This window comes from Stenella coeruleoalba, assembly GCF_951394435.1.
Source record: "Stenella coeruleoalba genome assembly, chromosome: 9".
In the NCBI taxonomy this organism is placed as follows: domain Eukaryota; kingdom Metazoa; phylum Chordata; class Mammalia; order Artiodactyla; family Delphinidae; genus Stenella; species Stenella coeruleoalba.
Genome location: NC_137155.1, coordinates 21,018,047 through 21,043,819, shown reverse-complemented (window position 1 = coordinate 21,043,819; position 25,773 = coordinate 21,018,047). Strand labels below are relative to the sequence as shown.

General features: G+C 39.8%; 1 protein-coding gene across 11 annotated transcripts in view; it reads left to right on the top strand.

The window, feature by feature from the left end:
- The window catches only part of MAGI2 (membrane associated guanylate kinase, WW and PDZ domain containing 2), a 1,347,997-nt gene that overhangs the window by 1,023,268 nt on the left and 298,956 nt on the right, over positions 1-25,773 (top strand). For all 11 annotated transcript variants that reach the window (XM_079931544.1, XM_079931541.1, XM_079931547.1 and 8 more), the window contains 2 exons: positions 5,227-5,348; positions 7,239-7,421. In XM_079931544.1, the coding sequence (XP_079787670.1) occupies positions 5,227-5,348; positions 7,239-7,421 (305 nt within the window). The remainder of the gene's footprint in view (positions 1-5,226; positions 5,349-7,238; positions 7,422-25,773) is intronic.

Genomic DNA, 25,773 nt, shown 5'->3' with positions numbered 1-25,773 from the left:
ACCGAAGTGGGATGGCTTTTTCACTATCACGAGAAAGTCTTGAAAGATTCTCTGTTTTGAAAGATTCCGTGGATCATTACCCAAATGCAGATTGGTTAGAGCACATAAGTTGGCCCTAAGCTTCACCATAAGTTCTGTCACAACATGTATTTTATGGAAGAGTTAAACTGGAAAACAGCAAGATCTATGACCTTTCATGCACGCCTGTCTCCCTCCAGGCGTTTATTCAACAAATATTTATTGAGCACTGGCTACCTCATGCATTGGAGTAATTAGCGTAGCCACCTTGATCATCTTGGAAATATTTTACTCGTGGTGCAGTCTCCACTTGAAAGCTGCTGTCTTCGTCTCTCACATTGAGCCAAAGATCCATTTCTAATCTGTCAGCTGAAGTCAAGACGATGTGATAGTGACCAGTGGGTAAAAAAGGTGTCATTTGTGACTATGCACTAAAAGTGCCCCTCTCCAAAAACCCAGGAGAAGCCTGGTGGAGAGTTAACAGGCTGGAGTATGGAGGGAGCGCTGGTAGTGAGGGTCAGATGATGGCCTTCGTCACCCAGCAGACCTGTCCTTTGTGTACTGATGGGCTCGGGATGTACGACTTGCCCCGTTTCTTCCATTGCTTCCCCACGGTGAAGGAGGTGGCAGTCACACAGGACTTTGAGCTGGGACTACCTCTGGCAGCATATCATCCATCAGCTGCAAAGATTTCCTTCCCTCTGTTGCATGTCTCACCCTTTTGTTGGCACGTGTCCTCTCTTCTAGAGCAAAAGAGCATTTCCTAGTATTCCCCAGGGCCCTACACAGAAAAAGAGACTTCCAGTTGAATAAGGCAAGAAAGTCCTTATTCAACTACCTTCTCACACCTTCTCAGCTTCTAACTTAGGGGATTGCAACCCTCGCTGCACTACAGAGTTATCTGGGAAGCTTTTTTTTTAAAATGTCAATGCTCGTACCCCATTTGGAGGTTGTGGCTCAGTTGAGTTAGGGTGGGCCTGAGTCCTCTCTGTTTTTGTTTGCTTTTTCAGTTCTTCAGGTTCATCCAGAGCTACAGAATACTGCCACATACGAACTTATCTTAGGTTTCCATTCCATTCCATAATGAAAAGGGGAGGTAGGAGTTAAGCTACAAATGAGTGACTGTACTGGCAAAGAGAGAAGGTGATGGAATGTCATCCTTGAATATCCTGTTCCCTTTGCCATTCCCACATGGAAGGATCTCATATCAGTAGTCTTTCTTTTTTGTAAAAGGAAATGGGGTTGTTGGGATCTACCGTCTTCAGAATATGTCTCTTACCCCCTTAGCTCTTAACACCTAAAAATCTATTACTAAAATATGATAATAAACTAGATTGAACTAAAGAATAAGAACTCTTGGTAGCTTCCCAGGCTCCTGTTCAGTACAGAGCTGGATGAACTAGCTAATAATTCTCTCACAGAGCCTAAACAATGAGGGGGAGGACGACATTTGTCATTCACATCCTTTTACACATTGTAAGTCCCCCAAATCCTTGCTAAAAGGACTTCAAACTATTCTTATTGGAAGCACAAGGAAGACAAGGCTTCTCTGTTCAGCAACAATCATATTTCTTTGTAATAGCTCTTTTAAAGCTTGGGAGCATTTTAAATTCTAAATGAATGACTTTATTTGTGACAATGCAAATGTTCTGTAGCAATTAGCTCAGGACACTAAAGCCATCCCAGCTTCCACTCTTTGTCAGGTACAAGTCATACCAGACAAGTTCATTGGTATTTTCATTCTCTGTGAAATGTAGAACTTCACTTTGATGGTGAATGGAATCTTGTCAACATGGTTTCCGTAAAGCAAGTGGCTATGACTTTTCTAAGGAAGTAATTATATGCGGGTAGCAAGTTGGAGGAACCCAACTGTATAGTAAATCTACCCCAGAAAGTTCTTGTAATGTATTTTCTAAGAATAAAGTTATGCATATGATGAACAACGACCCTAGAAAAACAGAAACAGAACAGATAGGAAATGAAGAAAGCTGATACTTCGGTACACCTCAGAACTGTTTCTGATTTCTCAAAATTAGTAACATATATTTGCAGACAAAAGTTTTAAAACACATATTCATCATGTAACAAAAAAAATATTATCTCTCACTATGTCCAGTGCTTAGTATACAAAATTGAATAACACATGGACCCTGTATACAGGTGTGCACAGTCTAGAGAAGGAAATAAACATGAAAATCAGTTATTAAAACACAGTATGATAAGGTTACTAAATTCATTATCGTGTCATTATCATTTAGGATGTTGTATACTACATCACAGAAACACCTTTATCCAAGACCTGGAAAGAATGATCTCAAGAGAGTCAGTAACAGGAATGCTATGTCCTTCAGAACGACTGTCTTGAGTTTATCTTAAATACTGTGAAGAATGTAACTGGTTTCTCTTGCTTGCTGAATTAGCAGCTTGAAAGCTCAAAGCTAATTTGCAACATAACTCTAGTAAACAAATAGGATCCTATATTATTAATTTTGTCTATTGATCTTCCACTTAGACTCAACTAACTTCACCCTGGATTTTGTTTACTTTTCTTTGTTGTTGTTCTCTAAAAGGGCCTCAGATTCTTTTGACTATGAGGCAGGGTGTAAGAAAATAAATAAACTGTGATGACAGAGGTCTGTTGAAGGTTTTATGACAGCCAAGGGGAGGAGCACGACACAGGCAGAGAATGTTGCTGGGTGGGGTTGGAGAAGGAGTTATGGAACAGATGGAAAAAACAGTGTAATAGTAATGACAATAACAGCAACAGCACTTGTAAATAATAGTAATAGAGAATAACTATACTTTGAAAATAAAGAACAACTATACCTTACAAGCGCGGGGTCCTCCCTGTATATCTGTACTTTGCAAACATTATTTCTCTTATCTTCACAGCAACTCCAAGAAGTAGATATTAATGTCCCTATTTTACAGATGGGGATATTGGTGCTCAGAGAATTTAGTGATTTGCCTAAGATGCCACCTCAAACTCAGGCTGTCTTGCTTCAGCTGCTACACCACTAATGCTCTCAGTCTCACGGGAAAAGAGAAGAGGCTTGATAGGGTGTTGCTGATTTGAGTGGCTCCGAGTGTATCCAAAGCAAAAGGTGCATGTGGTGATGCAGCCAAAGGAGAAGATATGGAGATGAGTAAGGGTGGAGTCAGGAAGAATGTTTCTTTAGGCAATAGGAAGATTTCAAAGGAGTTTAGTAAGAGACAATGGAGAAAAGGGAAGAGGGGCTTCGAATCTGCCCCTCCTGAAATAGAGTGGTGCTGTCAGAGTTTATGGAGTTAAGGAAGCTTTGAAAGCTCATACTGTAGTTCACTACACACCACGGATCATGGTGACTCCTTGGTGACAAGAGCAGTACAGCAGATTTTACTTCCAATGGAAAATAATCTTATGTAAGACACATTTACTTTGAACCCCGTACCAGTGAGTACCGTTACCAAAGAACGTTATAAGCACCCCTTTCCTAAATAGCATCCTAACCTATACCAGCGGCAATATTAGCGAGAGGTTCTGGTGCTTTTAAAGACCCTCCCCCCGGTAAAGCCTCCTCTCTGGACTCAAAATGAGGACAGTGTCAGTGATGATAAGATGATGATGGTGTTGGCCATGATGATAACAGCTGCTGCTAGTCACTGAGCATGTCTATGCTTGAAACCCTGGGCCAATATTCATTATTTCATTGAATCCTCACAACTGCCCAGGAGGAAGCCAATACTGTGCCCATCTTAGAGATGCAGACACTGAGGTTCAGACTCAATAACTTGTGCAAGGTCACACAGCAAATCAAGGGGCAGAGCGGGATTTTGAATCCAGGACTAGGTGACTCCAGAGCCTGTGTGGCAGCAGCTCCCCTGCCCCGACCTCATGAGGAAGTAACTAGATACTGCAGTCGTCTTATTGTGTTTCTTGCAATCGCTTTTCTGTCTCACCAGGAATTATCTGACTTATACTAACAGAAAATTGGTTGTTGAGATTTTGTTTCTTTTACCTCCTTCCTTTTCTTACGAGTATTTATAGACCTAAAATAAGAGGATTGCGTGTGCACATTAAGTATGTGTACACTCGTCAATGTGAAATCATACATTGAGAAGAGAAGGTATGTAAGGTAAAGGATGAATTTTAGAGACAGATGTGGTCCATTCCCAGCGTTTTCACTGCTAGGCACATGATTTAGAGCAAGTCATTTGACCTCTTGTGTGTCAGTCTCATCACCTTTAAAATGGGGATAATTAGAATTCAAGACTGTTGCCATGAGACTTGACCGAGGAAATTTGTATATAGTACCTGGCACAGAGTTAAGTACTGAGTAATTGTTCATTCCTCTTCTAAGCCCTCTCTCCTCTTCATGCTCTCACACAATAATCCTGTTTTTGTTTGTACAAAGAACCAAGATCAGTGTACATGCCCCCGCTCTAGTGGGGCATGTATACGTAGAGAAAGAGCTACTTGACACTGCTGCTAGGCAGGGTTATGGTTCCCACCCTCTCCATGGACAAGAAACTCTAAACTTTATACAAGAATGCATCACACTGTAAGAATACTATAAGGAATTCTTAAACTCTAAGCCCTTGGTTTAGCTGATCCACACTTGCTTAAAAATGCTCTGTGTCTGATATCTAGAAGTTTATTGTCTCACTAGGGAGAATGTAAATACTCTGCTTTTGACTGATCTCAGTATCAGTCATCCTACAGGTATTCCACAACTCCTAAATATCCTTAGGAGTGTTTCCGCACAGTCCTTTAATCCAAGTCTGTCTGATTCTAAAATGTGTGGACTTCAGTTGCTCTAAGAGTAAAGCAATCAGTGAATTGACCTTATACTCATGTGGTTGGATATTGGGACTTTACAAAGCTTAGAAACACTTTACAAATACATTTTTCTTCAGCACCCTTTGGTATAAATTTCATTTCTTGGCCATTTATTTGAATGCACCAAACTCGTCTCAAACTAACACGGTAGACCAGAAAGCTAGTTCACGTTCTAGTTCTTTTGGCTCAATCATGCATAACTTAAATACAATACTGTATGATAGAGCCATTGAGAGCTCTGCTCTTGTCAGGGAAATGCGTACCGTACACAGGCCAGCCCCAGCAGAGGCCTGACTGCGTGCTGGTGGGGTATTCAGCTAGAGCTATTCATATGTTCTCTTAAATGACTTTGCCCCACTGTTATCCTAATTTGAAATTTTATTTTTCAGCCACATAAATAGAAGAACACAGTTTGAAAACCCTGTCCTGGAAGCAAAAAGGAAGCTACAGCAGCATAACATGCCCCACACAGAACTTGGAACAAAGCCCCTGCAGGCCCCAGGTTTCCGAGGTTAGTACCTGTCAGCACGCAGTGTTTCAGAGAGAAAGACTATCGAACTGCCTGCTCTCCAGATAGGCCTTTATCTTGGACCATTTCATATAATTGATTTGCTTTCCCCAGACCCCCCAATTAGCTTTAGCTGGGTGTTTGCTCTGTCTCCAAACTCATGCATTTAGCACTCACGAGTGAATGTAACGCCTCGGGTAGCACCTTATAAGAATTTACAGCACGTCGCCAGGTAGAGCTGAAAGGGTATGACCGTGCTACCGTAAACTGCAGAGATTCATAGAGACTCATAAGTTTGTCCTCAAGTGACCAAGCACAAGAATGAGGCTTGTTCTCCTTTGTGACAGTAGACAGCTACTCATCGACAGTACCTAGGCCCAAACCCGCCTGCCCTCGCGCCGCCCGGGAGCGGTCGCGCAGCGTGAGTGACCTGTCTTACTATGGGCGCCACCTCGCCTGGAGGCCCGGGCGCATCGGTATGTCCTGGGTTGCTTGCTGCACCTCACTTCACCCTGGAGCCACACACGGGGATGAGATGCTGCACGCACTTTTCACATCTTAGTGGGCTCTCACTCACACGTGAAAGCACGAAGGAGGCTCTGGTAGTCGGGAAGTCTAGATATGCCTACGGTTGACTTCACACCATATCACTACAGCACGATAAGGATGAATGTAAAGGTCTCACTGTTGAACTTCTCTCCAAATTGTAAACTTTACTTTCATAAAGGAAACGGAGGTGACAAGATTATGTGCGTTTTTATTTATATTTTAAAGAAGTGCTCTGTCTTCTTCACAAAGATGTATAAGACGTGTAAATAGACAAAGTAAAATTCCAATAGAATGACTCATGACTTTATAGTTTGTCCATTACACATCACCTAAAATGGAACACCAGCAGACAGAATACTTAACTAAGTCACCATGTACAGTTTGGCTGTTTTAAATAGCAAATCATATCACCCAAAATGGAACAACTAAAAAAATATATAAAATACTTGACAGTGGTAACATTTAAAGCAGATGTTAATTCTAATGCCTAGTATGACTATTATTTTTCAAGCATTTATTATATGTAGTAATATACTTACTACCGATCATAGCTGAAAAAGCATGTTAAATAACAAATTACTAGTTAAAGCTCTATGAGTGGGTTCAAGTTCTGTTCAGATTATTTAGGTATATGATTTGAACATGTCAACATATTATGACAAAATATGTTACCTTTACATTCATAATTAAATCTAGAGATATTGGCTTGCATCTTGCTCACATTTTAGAGTATACTAAACGCTCTCAGGTCAGTAGAAATGGATTTATCTGGTTATCTTTATAGCATCTCATAATATAAGCAAAAGCTAACTCAGTCCCACATCCAGGCATTCTTTCTAAACAGTTTAGACATTTGAAGAGGTGCTAATATTCCACTGGTTCTATTTTTTTTGGAAACAACATAGTACATTTTGGTCTTCTAGTCCTATCCCTTCAAGGTTTGGGGCAGCACCGGCCACTCACACATACCCCCTACCTGGACCTTTTCAGAACAAGAGAAATGTATCCAGATGTGTCTGGATGATTTTAGGCTCTGCTTTATCTTCACCTGTTGATTCAGCCCTTTTTAAGCACAAGAAGGTGAATTTAGTGAACGGAAACAATGATCACAAAAAAATCTCTCTCCAAACCAAGCAGCTCTTTCACCTTTCCCTGCATGCTTGGGACTGCTCTGCGTTTGTGGGAAGTGCTTAGAGGTGTGCTCCTAAAGTCACACCTGCTTGCATTTACTATAATTAACCCCACAGTTACCCCTGGGATTGCTGCTCAGTGGCTGGCTTTTCCCCATGTAAGAACATGCCTTAACTGTGCTTTTTCTTTTTTAACTTCTGTCGGCCAATGTAGAAAAACCACTCTTTACCCGGGATGCATCCCAGTTGAAGGGAACATTTCTCAGCACCACACTAAAAAAGAGCAACATGGGGTTTGGATTTACCATCATTGGTGGAGATGAGCCTGATGAGTTTCTGCAGGTGAAAAGCGTGATTCCCGATGGGCCTGCAGCTCAGGACGGAAAAATGGAAACAGGTAAGTTCCATAATACTTTAGAAAATTGTTTTGCAACCTTTTTGCTAAGGCAAATATGAAGAGCTTCTTTCTGTGTTTTTAATTTGAAGGTCAAAGGTCACTTCACTTTAGGACAACCACAGATTATGTCTCCCCTAAATTTAATAATAATCAAATTGAAGTATTTCTGGAAACAACTTTAAATACCATTTTTGTCTCATTTTTCTGACTGCCCCTTCTATTTGCTGGATTCAGTGCACCCTTGAGATTGACACTTTTCTAATTTATTTCTGGAGTCCCTTCTCAGGGGTGTGATTAACATTTCATACTTTTCTTGCTTATGTTCAGCTATTGATATTTTTTAAATCTCTATTAATCTTATAGTATTCTCATGCTAAATTGCCCAGGTTAGTTATATTTAAATATGCACGCTCATCTCATAGAAAAAAATGTTAATGATATTCATCTTTATATATACCCATACAATGTTTTAATATATAAGGTTTTTTTCTCTAATCCTTATGAATGAATTTTCATATGCAGTTACTTGGATATCTATCAAATTATAATCAAAATTCATTTAACATGGAAATGCAGAGGCAAATTGTTAAGGGCAAGAAAATATAAAATATGAAAGGTGCACAGAGACAGAGAAAAAAGTAATGAACTAAGTCTGATTTTGTAGTCTGATTTTAAATTCTCCTACCTGGTCCATGACTTGGAATTAGTCCCATAATTTATAAATACTATTTTCCTTGTCTGGAAAATAAAGAAGAAATCAAATTTGATCTTATTTAAATAATAATCAAATACTGATTTAAGAATTTTGGGGTACTGTTTTTGAAATGCCTTAGAAAATTACAAAGTGTAATAACTATATATCACCATTTCACACTTTTCCCAACATTGATATAATTTATGATGTTAACTTACTAAAGTCAATGGGTCCTAGAAGATACAGAAATTAGAGAATTACTTTTGAGGAAAAATTATGCCATTTGTATCCTCCATATATTCACAAATTGTTATTCCGTGGTTTTTAAAGTGGTTTATGTATGAAGAAACAACATAAAATTGAGGTCTTCATCTGACATTTTTCATTTTAAAAATGACTGTTTATTAAATGGTTCCTATAGAAATAACATCTTTTCAAGGTCACCTAATGAGTATATTTGTCACTGCCAGTCACTAGTGAGTAATAATATATTTAATAGATGTTACATTTCCTTGAAAGTTGAGTAAAGTTTCAAAACTAACTAACCACATTTTTCAAATGCTACTGTTGTAAAGATCATGTGTACATAATTTTCTGCAAGTTAGAGAGTATCTAACTCTGCTGTTCATCTGGTGAGATTTTACTAAGCAGCCACACTTTCATGTTGCCAAAAATCACAAAAAAACATCAAATGACTCAATTAAAAATCATCCTATCACCTACAATTAGAATACGAGGAAACTGTGGATTTAATGCCAACTTAGTAGAGGGAAAAGGATCCCCAATGCTTTTGAACTATAGTGAAATATTTAACAAACCCATTTCTTCTTTTCTTGTGTCAATATTTTTTTCTTGAAGTATAGTTGATTTATAATGCTGTGTTAATTTCTGCTGTACAGCAAAGTGATTCCATTATACGTACATATATATAGATGTATATTATGTTTTTATATTCTTTTCCATTATGGTTTATCATAGGATACTGAATATAGTTCTCTGTGTTATACAGTAGGACCTTGCTGCTTATCCATTCTATACATAAAAGCTTACATCTGCTAACCCCAACCTCCCATTGCATCCCTCCTCCAACCCCCTGCCCCCTTGGCAACCACCAGTCTGTTCTCTATGTCCGTGATTCTGTTTCACAGATAGGTTCATTTGTGTCATATTTTAGATTACACATATAAGTGATATCATATGGTATGTGTCTCTCTCTTTCTGACTTACTTCACTTAGTATGATGATCTCTAGTTGCATCCATGTTGCTGGAAATGGCATTATTTCATTCCTTTTTGTAACTGAGTAGTATTCCATTGTGTGTGTGTGTGTGTGTGTGTGTGTGTGTGTGTGTGTGTATATATCACATCTTCTTTATCCATTCATCTGCCGATGGACATTTAGGTTGTTTCCATGTCTTGGCTATTGTGAGTAGTGCTGCTGTCAACAGAGGGGTGCATGTATCTTTTTGAATTATAGTTTTGTTTGGATATATGCCCAGGAGTGGGATTGCTGGATCATATGGTGATTCTGTTTTTAGTTTTCTGAGGAACCTCCATACTGTTTTCCACAGTGGTTGCACCAACTTACATTCCCACCAACAGTGTAGGAGGGTTTCCTTTTCTCCTAACCCTCTCCAGCATTTGTTATTTGTAGAGTTTCTAATGATGGCCATTCTGACCTGTGTGAGGTGGTACCTCATTGTAGTTTTGATTTGCATTTCCCTAATAATTAGCAGTGTTGAGTATCTTTTCATGTGCCTCTTTGGCTATCTGTATGTCTTCTTTGGAGAAATGTCTCTTTAGGTCTTCTGCTCATTTTTTGATTGGATTGTTTGTTTTTTTGTTGTTGAGTTGTATGAGTTGTATGAAATTAAACACTTATCAGTTGCTTTGGTTGCAAATATTTTCTCCCATTCTGTAGGTTGTCTTTGTTTTGTTTGTGGTTTCCTTTGCTGTGCAAAAGCTTGTAAGTTTAATTAGGTCCCATTTGTTTATTTTTGTTTTTATTTCTATTGCCTAGGAAGACTGACCTAACAATTTATGTCAGAGGATGTTTTGCCTATGATCTCTTCTAGGAGTTTTATGGTGTCGTGTCTTATATTTAAGTCATTAAGCCATTTTGAGTTTATTTTTGTGCATGGTGAGAGGGTGTGTTCTAACTTCATTGGTTTACATGTGGCTGTCCAACTTTCCCAGCACGACTTGCTGAAGAGACTGTCTTTTTCCCGTTGTATATTCTTGCCCCCTTTGTTGAAGATTAATTGACTATAGGTGTGTGGGTTTATTTCTTTACTCTCTATTCTGTTCCATTGATTCATATGTCTATTTTTGTGCCAGTACCACGCTGTTTTGTTTACTGTAGCTTTGTAGTATTGTCTGAAGTCTGGGAGGGTTAGGCCTCCTGCTTTCTACTTTTTCTTCAGGATTGCTTTGGCAATTCTGGGTCTTTTATGGTTCCATATGAATTTTAGGATTATTTGTTCTAGCTCTGTGAAAAATGTCATGGGTAATTTGATAGGGATTGTAATAAATCTGTAGATTGCTTTGGATAGCATGGCCATTTTAACAATATTAATCCTTCCAATCCAAGAGCATGGGATATCTTTCCATTTCTTTGAGTAATCTTCGGTTTCCCTTATTAATGTTTTATAGTTCTCAGCATATAAGTCTTTCACCTCCTTGGTCAGGTAACAAACCCATTTCTTTTCGTAATAAAGAGACCCAGTTATTTTTTTCTCTTGCCCAATCCACTATTCTGTGTTTCAAAACTAGAAAAGACTTCTTTCAGTGTACACTTAAAAGGCAAAATAAAATCAAAAGGTTTGCACAATAAGGCGTTTTTCCTTCTCACTCATTTTCCTAGTTTGCCACACTCACACAGTCTAAGTTAGCCTACTCAACAACAAAGTCAAAGCTTTATTTAGAATGTAGCAGATTTTCTGCACTTAAGATAATCACAGAACAGTCCTAATAGAAAGAGAAGGACCTAGGATTTTATTCTATTCACTGTCTCCTATTTATTCTTCTATTTATTCATTCAGCAAACACTTGTTAAGCTCCTTCCTTTCACAGTCATTGCTGTCCACCAGGACTACAAAGGTGGAAATGACAAGGGCCAGGCTCTTGAGGAGTTTACATCCAGGAGGGGCTTTGGATATATAAACAAGTAAATGTAACACAGTATGAATAGGATGAGTCTGTAATAACCATGATGTTGGCACTAAGTCAGGAGAGCTGGGCAAGGGCACAACAGAATTTTTTTTAAAGTGTGTTTCTAACTATATAATTTTATTAGGTTTTTTAGGGATGATAATTTCTCTCATCAGAAAAGAAAATAAAATGTTGAAATCCACTGCTTATTAAATAGTCAAAAATACTGTGTTTATTTTTAATCATGATATGATTTAAAGTAAAATGTAAACATATTTCTGTAGCATTCCACAAGTTATAGTAGAGGGAATGGCTTCTCAGTTCAGTTCAGCAAATATTTAGTGAATACCCGTATGTGCCATGCATTCTGATAATTACTTGGGATGCAGAAACAAGTGTTTCTTTTCTTAAGAAGCTTACAGTATAGAAATAATGAGTGATATGTTAGTGAATATTTATAACAATGCAAATACAAATATGTACAAAGTCCAGAAATAGTACAGAGGAAAGGGGGGTCAATTCTATTGAGAAGAGCTTAGGGAGGGAAGGCCTCATAGAAGATGATGTCTGACAGAGTTTTGAATGATGAATAGGCATTTGCTGGGTGGACAAGTGAAGAAAGCTAGAGGAAGAAGAAACAACAATGTGCAAAAGCGCAGTAGTGGGAAATACCTAGGAAAAGATTTATATGCCATCTCAGTGTAGGTTAATATTTTGCCTTCAGTGGGTGTTTATGTGAAGTATCAAGTACGACGATAATTATAACTGATAAAGATGAACTTTTCAGGCTTGTGGCAAGCATCAAGGAACAGTATATAGTCATATATCGTCAAACAGAAAACATATAAATGCATGAATACCTATATATAAAACCTTTCTCATGTAAATTTTTAACTAATTAATCATAGAGATTTACTCTATGATTGATGTTTTCTTTACTTGTAAATCCCTAGAACCTGAAACAGTGCCAGGCAAATAGCAGTTACTCAATAAATGTTGGCTGGTTGGATGGATGGATGGATGCGTACACTTAGAAATTAAAAAGTGAAATTTGAATTAGCTGAATTCCACTTTTCCAATATAGCCTAGTCAATGCTAATCGACCAATAGCTTACCACTGAAGCAAAAACAAATCATCTTTCCAGTTTCTGGATGAAATTTAAAAGACAAGTACATGTTAGGGACAAAATTAATTTCCTTTTTGTAATGATTTCATCTATAAATGAACCTCAAGAATTAACAAAAATAATAGACACTACAGATATAAACAATAAATCATTGATATTTAAAAGGCGAGCAATGTCATTTGACATTGAAATAATCATGAAAATATTTTAATCAACTTTTCTAGCTCTAGATCATCTCTAGTTTAGGCAAAGAGATGTCAGTAGTTTGGACACAAAGAAAAATCCATTCTACTAAAGTTGACTTAGGGTCCTGTACCATAGTAACAAGGGTAGGGTGGTCCGTTCTCAGTCAGCACTGATTCTAGGAAGCAATGGAGACAGGAGAGATGGAGGACACTGTGCCCCCCACCAGTTTTTTAACAACTAATTGAGCCAATCCCCAATGGTCCTATAATGTTCCAGAAGACACTTTCTTAGAAGAAATTACCATAGTGCCCAGAAACCATCCGACTTCTGATTATTAAGGATTCACGACATCCCATCAATCATTTGTAGACACCAGAGATCCTGATAACATTCTTTAAACTATTTTAAAAATCAAGATTGATGTAACAAGGCTTATGTAGAAACTGCAGAGTCTAAAACATACTTATCTATCATCCTTCCATTAAAAAGCTTCCCTGGTTACATGGTGTTTCATGTTTCTCCCCAGGCTAATTTTTGAATCAAGGCTTATGGTTTTCAACAAATGTAAGAGCAAGGAAAGTTGACCTATCCATGAGGTTCTCCTATAGATGGGTTGAATTATGAGGTCAGTCACATCCCATTAGTTTTTATTTGCCCTCTTCTAATAGTTATTCACTTTATTAGTAGAATGGCAACAAACTGGAAAACCAACACCCTGACATTCTCTAGCTCCTGGCATTTCTCCATTTGAGCAGATTGATGTTATTGCTTTTCCTGGTTGCTACCTCTTTATTAGCTTCTCTAAAAGGGACACAAGATTAACTTTGTCAGAATCACTTGGGGAGCTTTTTAAAGATGCAGATTTCTGTGCCCCTAGACCTGCTGATTCCAAGTTTCTTGAAGTAGTGCTGGGAGTGTGCATTTATATACTTTTAAAAATGGTCAAAGCAATACAGGCACATGGTAAAAAATAATAATAATAATAACATCGAAATATTTATAATGCATAAAAATTTCTCTTGTCCTGCCCTTGTTGTCTCAGTTTAACAGTTCTAGACATGACCTATATTTACTTCCTTTAGAAGAAATGAAGCTTTAACTCCCTTATCCCCCACTTGCCCTCCCCCAATCTCCCAATTGAGTTTTAAAACTACTTTTAGTAATATTCATACAGGTTTTGCATTATCATGGCTTTGTAAATTTGTTCACTGACCCCGGTGGTCTATCATTAATACATTTTTTCCCTGTAAAGGGCTTTGTGGAGTTTTACTTTGTTTTTTTTTTGGCAGTCTCTTTCTTAAAATGATACTTTTTTTCCCCAGAGCACCATCATATTAGGTCCTTAGAGGGTGCTCCTTTTTCTGGGCATCTTTTGTCCTCATTCTCCTCTCTGCGCTGGTTGTACAGCTGACATCTGGGGACTTTCCATTATGTCTCTCCCAAGCAGAGTCCACTGTTATCCACATCCATATCCTCTTTTGTCGTGGATGCTTATTTTACTAGAGCATAGCCCTCATATGTCTTTTGATCTTGGATTGTCTGTATTTAAAAGTGGAACACTGAAAAAGTTGCTTGGGACTTCTGTGTCTGTGGCGGAGTTTGAAGACTGGTCAAATGTTACCTGAGGTTATTAGGCAGAGGCAGAATATGAAAGTCTATTAAATAGGGTCCTTTTTTGGAGACACCCTCATCTCTGACTTAGGGTAGGTGGTGAGAGTTCTGCATGCAGATGTAGCAGGGCAGATCCTCTATATACTTGTATCCAATGTTTCCTAATCCCAAGGCTTTCTGCAATTCTGCAAAGCAATAGAGAGTCCTTCTTATCCATGTTTCCCTTTCTTCCAAAAGCACACTAGAACAGGAAGCAGGAAATTCTTTCTGTAAAGGGTCAAGTAGTAAATATTTTAGACTTTGTGGGCCAAGTGGTCTCTGTCACAGCTGTTTAAATCTGTCATCATGAAAGCAGCCAGGGATGGCACGTGAACAAGTGAGTATGGCTGTACTTCAATAAAACTGTATTTACAAATACATGCAGCAGCAGAATTTGCTCCGTGGGCCATAGTTTGCCATCCCCTGCTCTAGAATATACCTCCCAAAGCCATGATACATCAGTTATCATGCCTTTATCCATATTCCATATTCTAAAATTCTCTTGAGCTGTCTTGTTTTATAAGGGCCCCTCTCTGTCAAAATGGCCCCTCTCCCCTTCTCTTCGTTGCTGTGGGTTTATTCATTTTAAAGTCTTTGTTAAAGGGGATAGCCATATATGTTCAGTCTGTCATGTTGAACTACAAGTCTTAGAATCTGCATTTTTACACGCACTGAAGTTTGAGAACCACCGCATGTAGTAGTAGCAAGAAGACTCCTTTCCCGCTTACCGTACAGCTTGGCAAACATTCTCCATCCTAGCCTGACCCTCTCTCAAACAAGCCTCTGCTCAGAATTTCTTTGAAGGAGTGTTTATGAATATTCCTGGGGACTAAGTTTTGAGGTAGAGTCTATGGCTATCTGCCCAGTAGAACAAAGGTAATTAATCTGTATGTTTATCTTTCATATCAGGCTAGGACATTGAACTATGTGCAATTTCTCATTCTTTGGGATGTTAGCACTCTTTGGGGTATTCTATCTCATGACTGCACTATCTGAAATTTTAGTTACCTTTTAGCTCTCTGTGGAACAGCAGAGATTAACCTGGGGCCGTGAGTGCTGTGTGGACAGATGACCACCCTACTCTCAACGTGACAGCTATTGCCCCTCTTAGGGCTGGCCCTTCAGTAATGCATTTCCACCTAATGGTTACCCAGTGGTTTCCCACGCTGCCTTACCACAGTGTTCTTTGGTCCTCTCTAACCATTATTAGCTCCTTAGCAGTTTGATGAAATCCTACACTTGTTAATTAAACATCTCCTGAGAAAAATCTATATGTATGAGAAAGCCCAAGAAGTAATTCAGAAGTGTTTTCTGTGTCATGTTTTCCCACCTCATAATCAACTTACACCCAGGGCAGGCTTCCTTTTGAATTTTGAGCACACACTGCAGTGGTCTCTCCCATGACTCCTCTCTTACTGATTGGCTGCCTTATAAAAACATCCTAGTGAATCAGCCAGTGCTTCATCACCACCCACCTCCACAAATAAGTGTTCACACTTAGGTAGTGTAAACCACTTAGATGGTTCTGTCAATTGCCGGAAGCAAATTAAGTAATGTCACCTTTCTATTCTTTGAAGTACCTGTGTAGTTTTCTAATGCCACATTGCAAACCATGCCAAAACTCGATGTTTTAAAAGCGCAGTCAAACGTTTGCTCAAGATTCCGGTTTCTTGCCTGGGATGGGCTGGGTGTCTCTCATCCACTAGTCTCACGTTGGGAGCGTTGTGCAGCCGCCACCATCAGGATCTCCCGTGGGCTGGAATGTGCAAGGGGAGGCCTCAGCTGGGATGGATAGGACTCCTCAGGGCTGGTGCAGCATCTCCGTCTCCATGCCGTCTCAACAGCAGCATGGCTGAACCAGTTTACATGGCGGCTTAGGGTTCCAAGAGAGCAAAAGGGAAAGCTGTCAAGCCTCTCAAGGCCTAGCCTGGGACTGGCATGATGTTATCAAATCAAGTCACTCGTCAGCCCAGATAAAAGGGGAAGGAAACTAAGCCCCACATTTTGATGAGAGAAGTGGCAAAAAAAAAAAAAAAGTCCCTAGTCATCTTTTCATCTACTGTAGTATCCTTCCTATGGCTTCTTTGTTTCTGACATCTTTGAGTTTGTTCAAAGTGCCCTAAGAAAATTATCTTTGACTTTCATGGGCATTCTACCTTCTCCCAGTCTTCTGGCACGTGTTGATACTGTTTTTGCCTTCCAGTTCTCTATCGTGCTATGAATAAATAATAGTGCATCATAATAACACATCCAGAGATGATGAGCAGCAAAATCACCAGGCCTCTAGCTCTGTCTTTCTAATAAAAATAAAGGAAGTGGTTGCAGCAATTCAGTTTGAAAGACCTTCAAAATATTCATACTCAAATCCAAGTTAGATAATTTTCTAAACGATCCCTTGATATTAACATCATTTTTTCCTTTTTAGGTGTTTAATGAGCTTTAGATGCTTCCAAAAACATCTTGTGTCCTATAAAAGCCAGAAAATGGAATTGGATTTCTAGCCAGCTGACCAATACTAATATCCCCCGTAGAGAAGAAGTAAACTGTGCTTGTTTCGCTTGTCTCAATATATTTACTCTTGGTTCTTTCCAAACACACCTAAGTTTCAGAACCTCACTTCATTTTGTTGAAATACCTAACATCCCCACTGCTAGTGATGTATCCTTCAGATCAATAACAGGACAGCTCAGAGCGAGGGTGAGAGCCACACGAAACACTTCCTGTCCACTGTTCTTCTTCCATGACGATATGTGGGTGATGCAGGTGCCATAGTTGACAAAATACTCGATTTTGGCTACAAACCAAACCACTTGAAAGGATTAAAAAATTTGTGGCATCAGTTCTTAAAATTATGCTATGCTTCATCAATAACTCATTTAGTTTTTTAAAAAGAGACCTTTGTGGGCTTCCCTGGTGGTGCAGTGGTTGAGAGTCCGCCTGCCGATGCAGGGGACACGGGTTCGTGCCCCGGTCCGGGAGGATCCCACATGCCGCAGAGCAGCTGGGCCCGTGAGCCATGGCCGCTGAGCCTGCGCGTCCGGAGCCTGTGCTCCACAACGGGAGAGGCCACAACAGTTAGAGGCCCGCGTACCGCAAAAAAAATAAATAAATAAAAAGAGACCTTTGCAACCCAAATAAATGCTATTACAGTACCTCTTTTTTTTTTTGCACATTTCTGTCTTTTTTTCTTTGTAAATGCCTATACAGTGCTGCTTATGCCATCTTCATGTAAAATCACAGTCTAGATAAAAGCTCACTCGAGAAGGGATAACTTCTATACAAGTCCTATCCTAGTTCTCTTCTGTGCCCCAGGATTAAGGACTTGATTCCCATTTTAACACAGAGGTAGCAAAGTTTGCTGCTTTAATTTTTTTTTTCTAGTTTCAGTATTGATATCCATCTGGATAAGTCACACGGTAATTGAGTTACAATATTCATGGCAACTGTACCTATTAACATCATGACAGTCAATGCACTTAAATGTGCTCTTGTCACTATTATTTGTAAGTTATTCTGCACAAAAGCCTTACATTAATTTGCAGTACAGGTTCACTGGCCCTCCTAGGAGCTAAAGGAGAAAGTGGGTGAGGCCTCCACTCAGCCTAAGAGCAGCGCTCAGAATGGTGTTAGTTGTTGTAACACCAGGGATGTTTAGAGTACCCTTACGGGATACGAAGTTGGCATTTTAAGAATCTGAAAGCTTATTATTTAAGTTTAATGGAAATGGACTGGAGATGATAGGGTTAGCATTTTTCATGCCTGCTCCCTGGAAAAGGTTGTTGGTTGTCAGTATATTTGTTAGGGAAAGGTGTTCAGCTTAAGTTAGATGCACTTGAAATAAAGGTATTATCTAAATGCAATTAAGAAGTTTTTATCACTTTAACTTTTTAGGTCTGAGGCCAGATAACCAATACCCTTACTTATAAATGAACCAAAAAGTATCCAAATAGACACAGAAATTTACCAGATTCTGGTGTCTGGGTGAGCATATGTATTCTCATAGACAATGTCAGATTCATTCAGTTCCTGCTGCTCTCTCTCCCTTCACTAATGGAACTGCACCTTTGGTTCATCAGGAAACAATCTGCTTTTTTATAAAAGGTGCTTATTTTTATCCATCCCCTCCCCCAAATGAATTGTAATCTCTCATTATTTACTACCCTCCCCCGACCCACCTGACTCTAAGCTGTCTGAGGTCAGGGCCTGTGTCTGACTTGATCATTAACAAATCCTCAAGGCTTACTTCTCTACCATATATACAGCAGATATTCAGCTTATTGATTGCACAGTGGAATGAGTCTGTGAAGCATGATGTGCTTACATGGATTACTATGGAGGCATGAGATGTGCTGTAATATCATAGATCCTCTGTGATTATCTGTGTTCCCTTTAGAGCATCATCTAAGGCTTTCCTTTGTCTAGTTTAACCAAACAATTCATTAGATGAATTATTTACATTTAAAGTACTTAGAATAGGACACAACATATGGAATCACTCAAAATTAGCAATTTTTAATATATTAAAAATTCTATAGCAATTATTAATATATTTATGAGACTCTTTTCCACAAATTTGAAGGAAGCCTTGGCATTCTGGGAATGATAGATACATGAAAATATCTATGAGCGGCTTAGGCTCTCCCCCTTTGGACCCTGGGAGTAAAATGATTCTACACTGAACATTTAACAAAACAGCTCTTGCCTCTTTAAATAGTTTTTGGTTTAAAGGAGATAACCGGAAAGATTTCAGAATCGTGGGGCCGTGCTGATGGCCCTTACTCTGTTGATAGACTGGGAGCTGAAATAGGACCTTCAGCTTCTTATGTGTGCACATGTCGCTGAAAATTAGGCTGGGTGTCTTTTAGGTATGCATTGGATTCTAAGACGTCTGCTAGACACTTTTAGAAAAGTCAGTAACTTAATCTTCATTTGTTTAATGATGGGTCCTCATTTTTGGATATTATAACCCCTTCGAAAATAAAAGCATGTCAATCCTGAATCACAACAAATAAAAAGAGAAGTCTAAGGAGGGTAAGATAGTGGGAAAATGTATAAGGCAAGGTAAATGTTTCTGTTGAGAGAATAATACTCCCTGAATTAAACAGCTATATAGGGTGTTGGTGCATATTCCTACAGATTGTCACGTAGGCTTGTAAATGCTCAGTGAGGAGTTTGATTATAGATACACACACATATGTATCATCATCTACAGATATATGTGCAATGTGGGAAAAAGAGGCAAGAAATATGTCTTTCATTGTTTCATCAGCTAAGTCTTAGATCTAGTTCATAATTATAAATCTCTCAGCATTCTAAACCAGAAGACGTCACTGAAGTCAATAGGAGATAAATTACCATGCAGACCTTTGTTTATAAGTGTAATTCTGCTGGTTCTTACAAGCTGCCAGTGAAATTAGAGATGGAGTGTGCTGGAGTCTGCAAATATCAAAACTGCTACAGCTGCAGAAACCTTATTCCTGTATCCAGTGTAATTATGTGCCTCTCACATGCTCCAGCTGAGGATTTGCATGAACTGACAAGAGCACACACGGTAAATCTTGCGTCATCATCTGATTTACTACTTTGTTCGAAAATCCAACTCTGTAAGGTTAATTCTGTATTTCTTAATGGTGAAAACTATTGTCAGAAAGGAAAACATTTCGCCACGTATGTGAGATATTGACAAAAGAAGTGGGAACTTTGTTTTGTGTAAGCAAGATTAACCCAGAACTGTCCTTCTCCGTATCAACCCCTTTGTATTCTCTCTCTCTTTGCTTTAAAGTGTTGTGTCCTGAAATTTTCACTCCTCTTGCTTCTTTCTTGTTTTTCTTTCCTATTTTCTCACCTGAAAAAAGAAAAGAATACTGGATATATTTTCTTCTATTTCTCATAAGAGAATGAAAATTTTTGCCATGAAAAAAAAAGTGACTTAGATGGTCACATCTCTAAATTTTTATGAAGCACTTAGTATACTTTTTTAATTTAATTTTTATTTTATATAGGAGTATAGTTGATTTACAATGTTGTGTTAGTTTCAGGTGTACAGCAAAGTGACTCAGTTATACATACACATGTATCCATTCTTTTTCAGATATTTTTCCCATATAGGTTACTACAGAATATTGAGTAGAGTTCCCTGTGCTATACAGTAGGTCCTTGTTGATTATCTGTTTTATATCTAGTAGTGTGTATATGTAAATATACTTTTAAGCATGGTGATAGACAAACTGTATCACAGCACTGGCATTTTTTCAGAGCAGTTTCTTATGGCCTTGTATAAAACTGTAATCCTGGATTAGCACATAAAAGCTTTGAAGTGTTACAGTAATGAGATTAAAGTGTGTATGTGGGGGAGGTGTTTGTGCAGTGTGGTGTTTGTGTGTGTGTGTGTGTGTGTGTGTGTGGTAGGAGTGGGCTGGGGGAGGGGGGTGGGCTTCAGATGCAGCAAGAGGCAAGAGCTGGGTTTACAAGAATCCATCCTGTGTTCAGGGAACGTTCCTGGAAAACAAGGTGCCAGGACTTTCTGGTCATTGACATTCGTTTGCAGGCTACATCGGTGGTGACAGGTACAATCTCAGAATTTACAAAATAAAACTTCAAGTACAAATTACAAGACATGGAATTGTTTTCAGTGTTTTTCATCAAAGCCGAGTCCTTGAGAATTTTTTTTTAACAAAATGCAAAGGTCATTTTTCCTTTGGAAATAAAAGAACTACCTGCCATTACCTAGAGAAAAGGTGACATTTTTCTATGAAAAGGAGACATTTTGCCCAGAGGCAAGTGGAGGCAGTTTCTGGGATTGCCTGACAGTGAGTTTACGTAAGAGCAGAGCAAGATGCTGTGCCTCTGGCAGAAATGACATTTTCCTCCCTATTCAGCTTTGCAAATTCTGAAAAATACAAGACCGATTTTTTTGATGGTAATTCTCCCGGTCTCTTATTGATGTGTGCAGCAGCAAAACTAATTAATGTTATGAACATACACCATGCTAAGACAAGGGGAGGTTGCACAAAGATGGCAAGCTGGCAACTGAGACAGAAGTCCAGGGCTTTCCATTGGAATTCTATCACTGACTCATCTTGTTCTGTTTCAAAATCCACCTAGCACCTCATTGCACAGCAACAATATTCCTCTCTATTAAGAATTATTCAAAATAGATATATCCACTTGCTCATTCATTTTTTTAAAATATAAATTTATTTATTTATTTTTGGCTGAGTTGGGTCTTCGTGGCCGCACGCAGGCTTTCTCTAGTTGTGGCAAGCGTGGGCTACTCTTCGTTGCGGTGCGCGGGCTTCTCATTGCGATGGCTTCTCTTGTTGCAGAGCACGGGCTCTAGGTGCGCAGGCTTCAGTAGTTGTGGCTCTCAGGCTCAGTAGTTGTGGTGCACAGGCTTAGCTGCTCCACGGCTTGTGGGATCCTCCCGGACCAGGGCTCGAACTCGTGTCCCCTGCATTAGCATGTGGATTGTTAACCACTGAGCCACCAGGGAAGCCCTGATCATTCATTTATCCAACAAACTTTATATTGGGATGCTGAGTGGTACTCTTCACAGAGTTGGCTCTAGGGCCTGGCAGCCTCCCTTAAGGCTGCTGTGGAATGAGCCCACCACAATCAACCCCTCCACTCTCACCCTAGTCAGAAGCTGGAGAGGGGAAAAGAGAATCTCCAGGGTAGTTCTTCTTATGTGGGATGCAGCGTTTGTGTTAAGAGGTAATCCAGTGGTGCCCATGAGAAAGAGAGGGGTACTCCCTTTCCCCATCTCAGTCCAAGTGAAGGGGAGGCCCTAAGAGCATCACTCGTTGAAATTGGGGTTGCCTAAAGGAAGGGGAGTTGGTGGTTTGGTTTCCACATTAGACATCTGCTCAGGCAGTGGACTTGCTTCCTTTGCCAGTCAGAAGAGAAGAGAAGTGAGTCGGGGGGAGATGGCAGGATAGAGAGAGAGAAGACATGGCAAGTCTCTGGCATGGCAAGGCTGTGCGAGTTTTCTGTGGTCGAAGTGACCGTGGGGAAGAGACCTTGACTGGAGCCCGCTATCTTCCATGTACCACTCAAGAGAGCTGCCTGCTGGACAAGGAAAGCCAGCATCAACAGGCTGGGCAGTGCAGGCTGGGCACCATGGAAATGAAAGGGGTCAAGCTTGAGCCAGATATCGCACTGGCCCTAGGATGAATCCACAGATCGATTCCGTAAGAGAGCCAGCCACCGGGCACCTGCCACTTCAATGGCCATTTCTCTTTCACTAGACAAACAGCCACAACCTACGCCAAAAAAGAACGCCATCGCAGAGTTAAATAGAGAAACCCTCGTCTCTGCACATAACACACTGGAAAAACTAGACCTTGAAGAGTCAAGGGGGAGGCAGTGCCCCAGAGGCAGACCATGCCTCCCCTACCTCAGAGCTGTCAGGGTCCCAGGAAAACCCATGCGGACGGTAGGAGCAAAAGAGATTTAAATGAAGTTTAGGAAGTTGAGGCATTAATGAGACCGGACATATGATAGCCAAAAGTGACTTAAAAGTGAAGAATTTTCCCAGGGGCATGAAAATAGTAACTGTAGAAAAAAATTACTTTATTCGTTTACCCCCCATGCCGTAGATGATGCTGTTCAATAAACAGGCTGTGTGCCCACCATGCATCAGCCATCCTTTCAGGTCCTGGGGGCCCATGGATGAATAAGACAGCCTCTGCCATTAAGGAACGTACAGTCTGGTAAAGTAACTGAAGCATGTGAACAACTTCAAGTGGCACCTGGAGATAAATACTAAAAGAGATGTGTGCAGACTGCTTAGGGAGAACAGAGGAGTAAGTCTCTCACAGGAGGAGGGGGTGTAGGGAGAGTCCAGGGAAGATTTCACAGAGGAAGCATGATTCAGAGACCTGAAGGGAGATTATGAATTTATCAGGCATGCGAGGTACGGGGAGTACTGTGTGCCAAAGTGCAGACCTCCATTCGTTCTGCAGGCACAGATGGGAGCTTCTACTATGAGCCAGGAGCTGTGCCAGGTAGGGGACCAGCGTATAAACCCAAATCTTGGGGACATGCAAAACCCTGGGCTGTTTGTTATGCCCTTAAACTTAGGAGGCAACAGAGATGGAAGATGGAACAGAAGTTGAGGTAAAAGGCTGCCAGGAGCTTAATGTGGAAGGGAACTATAAAACGTGCTTAGGAGGCATGGAGGGGTTATAAGTAGAGGAACAACCTGATCAAATGTGCATTTTTAGAAAGTTAACTCCAGAGTCTGTATGAAGTATGCATTGTAGAGAAACAGGAGTCAGAAGAGAAGCTAAGAAATGTGCAGGATCTCTTCCATTTTCCACTCCAAACCCACCTCCTCTAGTTCCCTCTCTGGACTCCACCAATGGGCTCTCTTGCCCTAGAGCTCCCAGTTGGGCTCAGTGAGTGGCAAGAAGCGGCTGGCGGTCAGAAGGCAGGAAGAGAGTGAGGTCTTGGCACTTTAGTACCTCGGGGCCTTTGCTGCCAGGCTGCTGTGTGCTGGGCATCCATCTTTTGGGATCTCAGCTCTAACAACCATGGGAGGAGAAAGAGGAAGTGAGGTGGCAAATATTTGGACAGTGGAATCAGTGTTTTCTTGTCTGAGCAGATGAGATGAGTGAAGAGTCCAGTATGTTTGCTTGTTTGGGTTTCATGCTTGAGCAACTAAGTGGACTGTGGCACCTTTAACACAGAAGGAGAAACAAGTTTGGAGGGTTTTAGCTAATGTTTTAATAACTCATAAGACATGAGGAATGAGGCTAAGTTAGGTAATATGTGAACAGGACTTCTGTGTAAGGTTTATGTCCATAAAGTTCAACATCTATAAACTCTCATCAAAGACAACTAAGTTCTCAATTCCACAATTTATATTTTCTTTGTTGAGTTTTATTTTATGACTCCCTTTTTGATTCCTTTTCAGGAAGAAGTGGTAGCAGTAGGATTCATTTTATATTGCCAGCAAAGTCTACACTGTTAACAGCTCAGTGGGATGGGAGAGGGGAAGAATTACATGCCAAAGTCTACAACACAGAGAATGCATGGTGCTTCAGGCACTGAACAGCTGCCGAAAGGAAGAAGGAGCAGCCTTGTTTTCCATCAGATTCTTCTAGGTTTTTCCAGATGGGGGAACAACCACAAATGGGGGAAAGTTATACAGAGACAGATTTTGATTTATTTTTTAAAATAGCTTAATGACAGAGCTACCCTACAACGGAATGTGTTGTCTAACTAATAACAATATTCATTCACTGAGAGTTTCGCGGCACTAGGCCAAACTCTTAAAATATAATATCTGATTTAATCTCTACAATAACCCTGTGGTGTAGATACCATTATTCTTATTTTGTAAATAAGGAAACTTAAGTCCAGAAAAGCTAAGAAACTAGCCAAGCTCACATCATCAGTACATAGTAAGGCTGAGATTCAACCCCTTCTTGACCACTGTGCTGCTTCCTTCCAGGAGAGTCGCTAGCTCCCTAGCATTGGAGGTTTAAGGCGAGGCTAAATGGTCACTTGTCAGGTGTTTCTGCTCTGGCTGGAGGTTGAACCGTATGGCTCATAAAGTCACCATCTCTCAGGTGTGGCATTATGTGCTCCTCCTTTACCTGCCCTCTCTTCCTCTCACCCCCCCACCACCACCGCTGCTAACTCTGTGTGTTATATGTGTTGTGTGTGTATGTATGTGTTGAACTGATTCTGTTAAACAAATTCCATATTTTTTATTAGTGGAGAAAGACATTGAGGGAAAGTTCTAGTTAGAAGAGAACAATACATTCCCTTTTCACTAACATGTACCCTGTCTGCATATCTTATATACCTCTGGCTGGCTGGTTAAAAAGACAGCTTCAAGGTCAATACACAGAATGCATGATATTTTATAATAGCATGTGTTTTTTTTTTCCTTACAGTATAACCCAGTGTTTTGCTGGGAGGAAGCCAGCAAATATATCTTGCAGCCATTTCCCCTTTTTTTATCAATAAATGGTATCTTTTGTTATTAAGAAGTACCAAGTTATAAAGGTGTTTCAAAACTTCTTGCAACAAGAAGACCTATGAAGTAATTTTTGTCAAGTATGTCATTTAGATAGCCAAGTTATCTAAACACAGAACTTAGAGCCCTCAGAAGATTTCACGTGATCATTACAGTTCAAATGAAACTATGTTCTGTGAAAAGAAATCTATGTATACGTAAAATTGACCTAACTAGTTAGACTAAGGTGTAATGAAGTAGAATCCCAGGGCAGATATCTGAGGCTCCTAATTCCAGACTGCCTTCTGGTTTAGTTTCAAGCCTGGGACACAAGAAGGAATGTAGTATATCTGAAGAAGTGATCCCAAGAGAATTCACTTCTACATAGGATGTAGAAACATCTTTGAAGATTTTACATCAGTCCAAGCATATGATGTCTCTTTTACTGAAAGGAAAAAGTCTGAATGCCCTTTGCTCACGTAGCTGAGATGTTGAAGTGAGGAATGAGGTCCTCAGAGAAAAATGAATTACAGGAAGAGGATCATTACAGTTCAGTACTGAGAATTTGCATCATACTCTG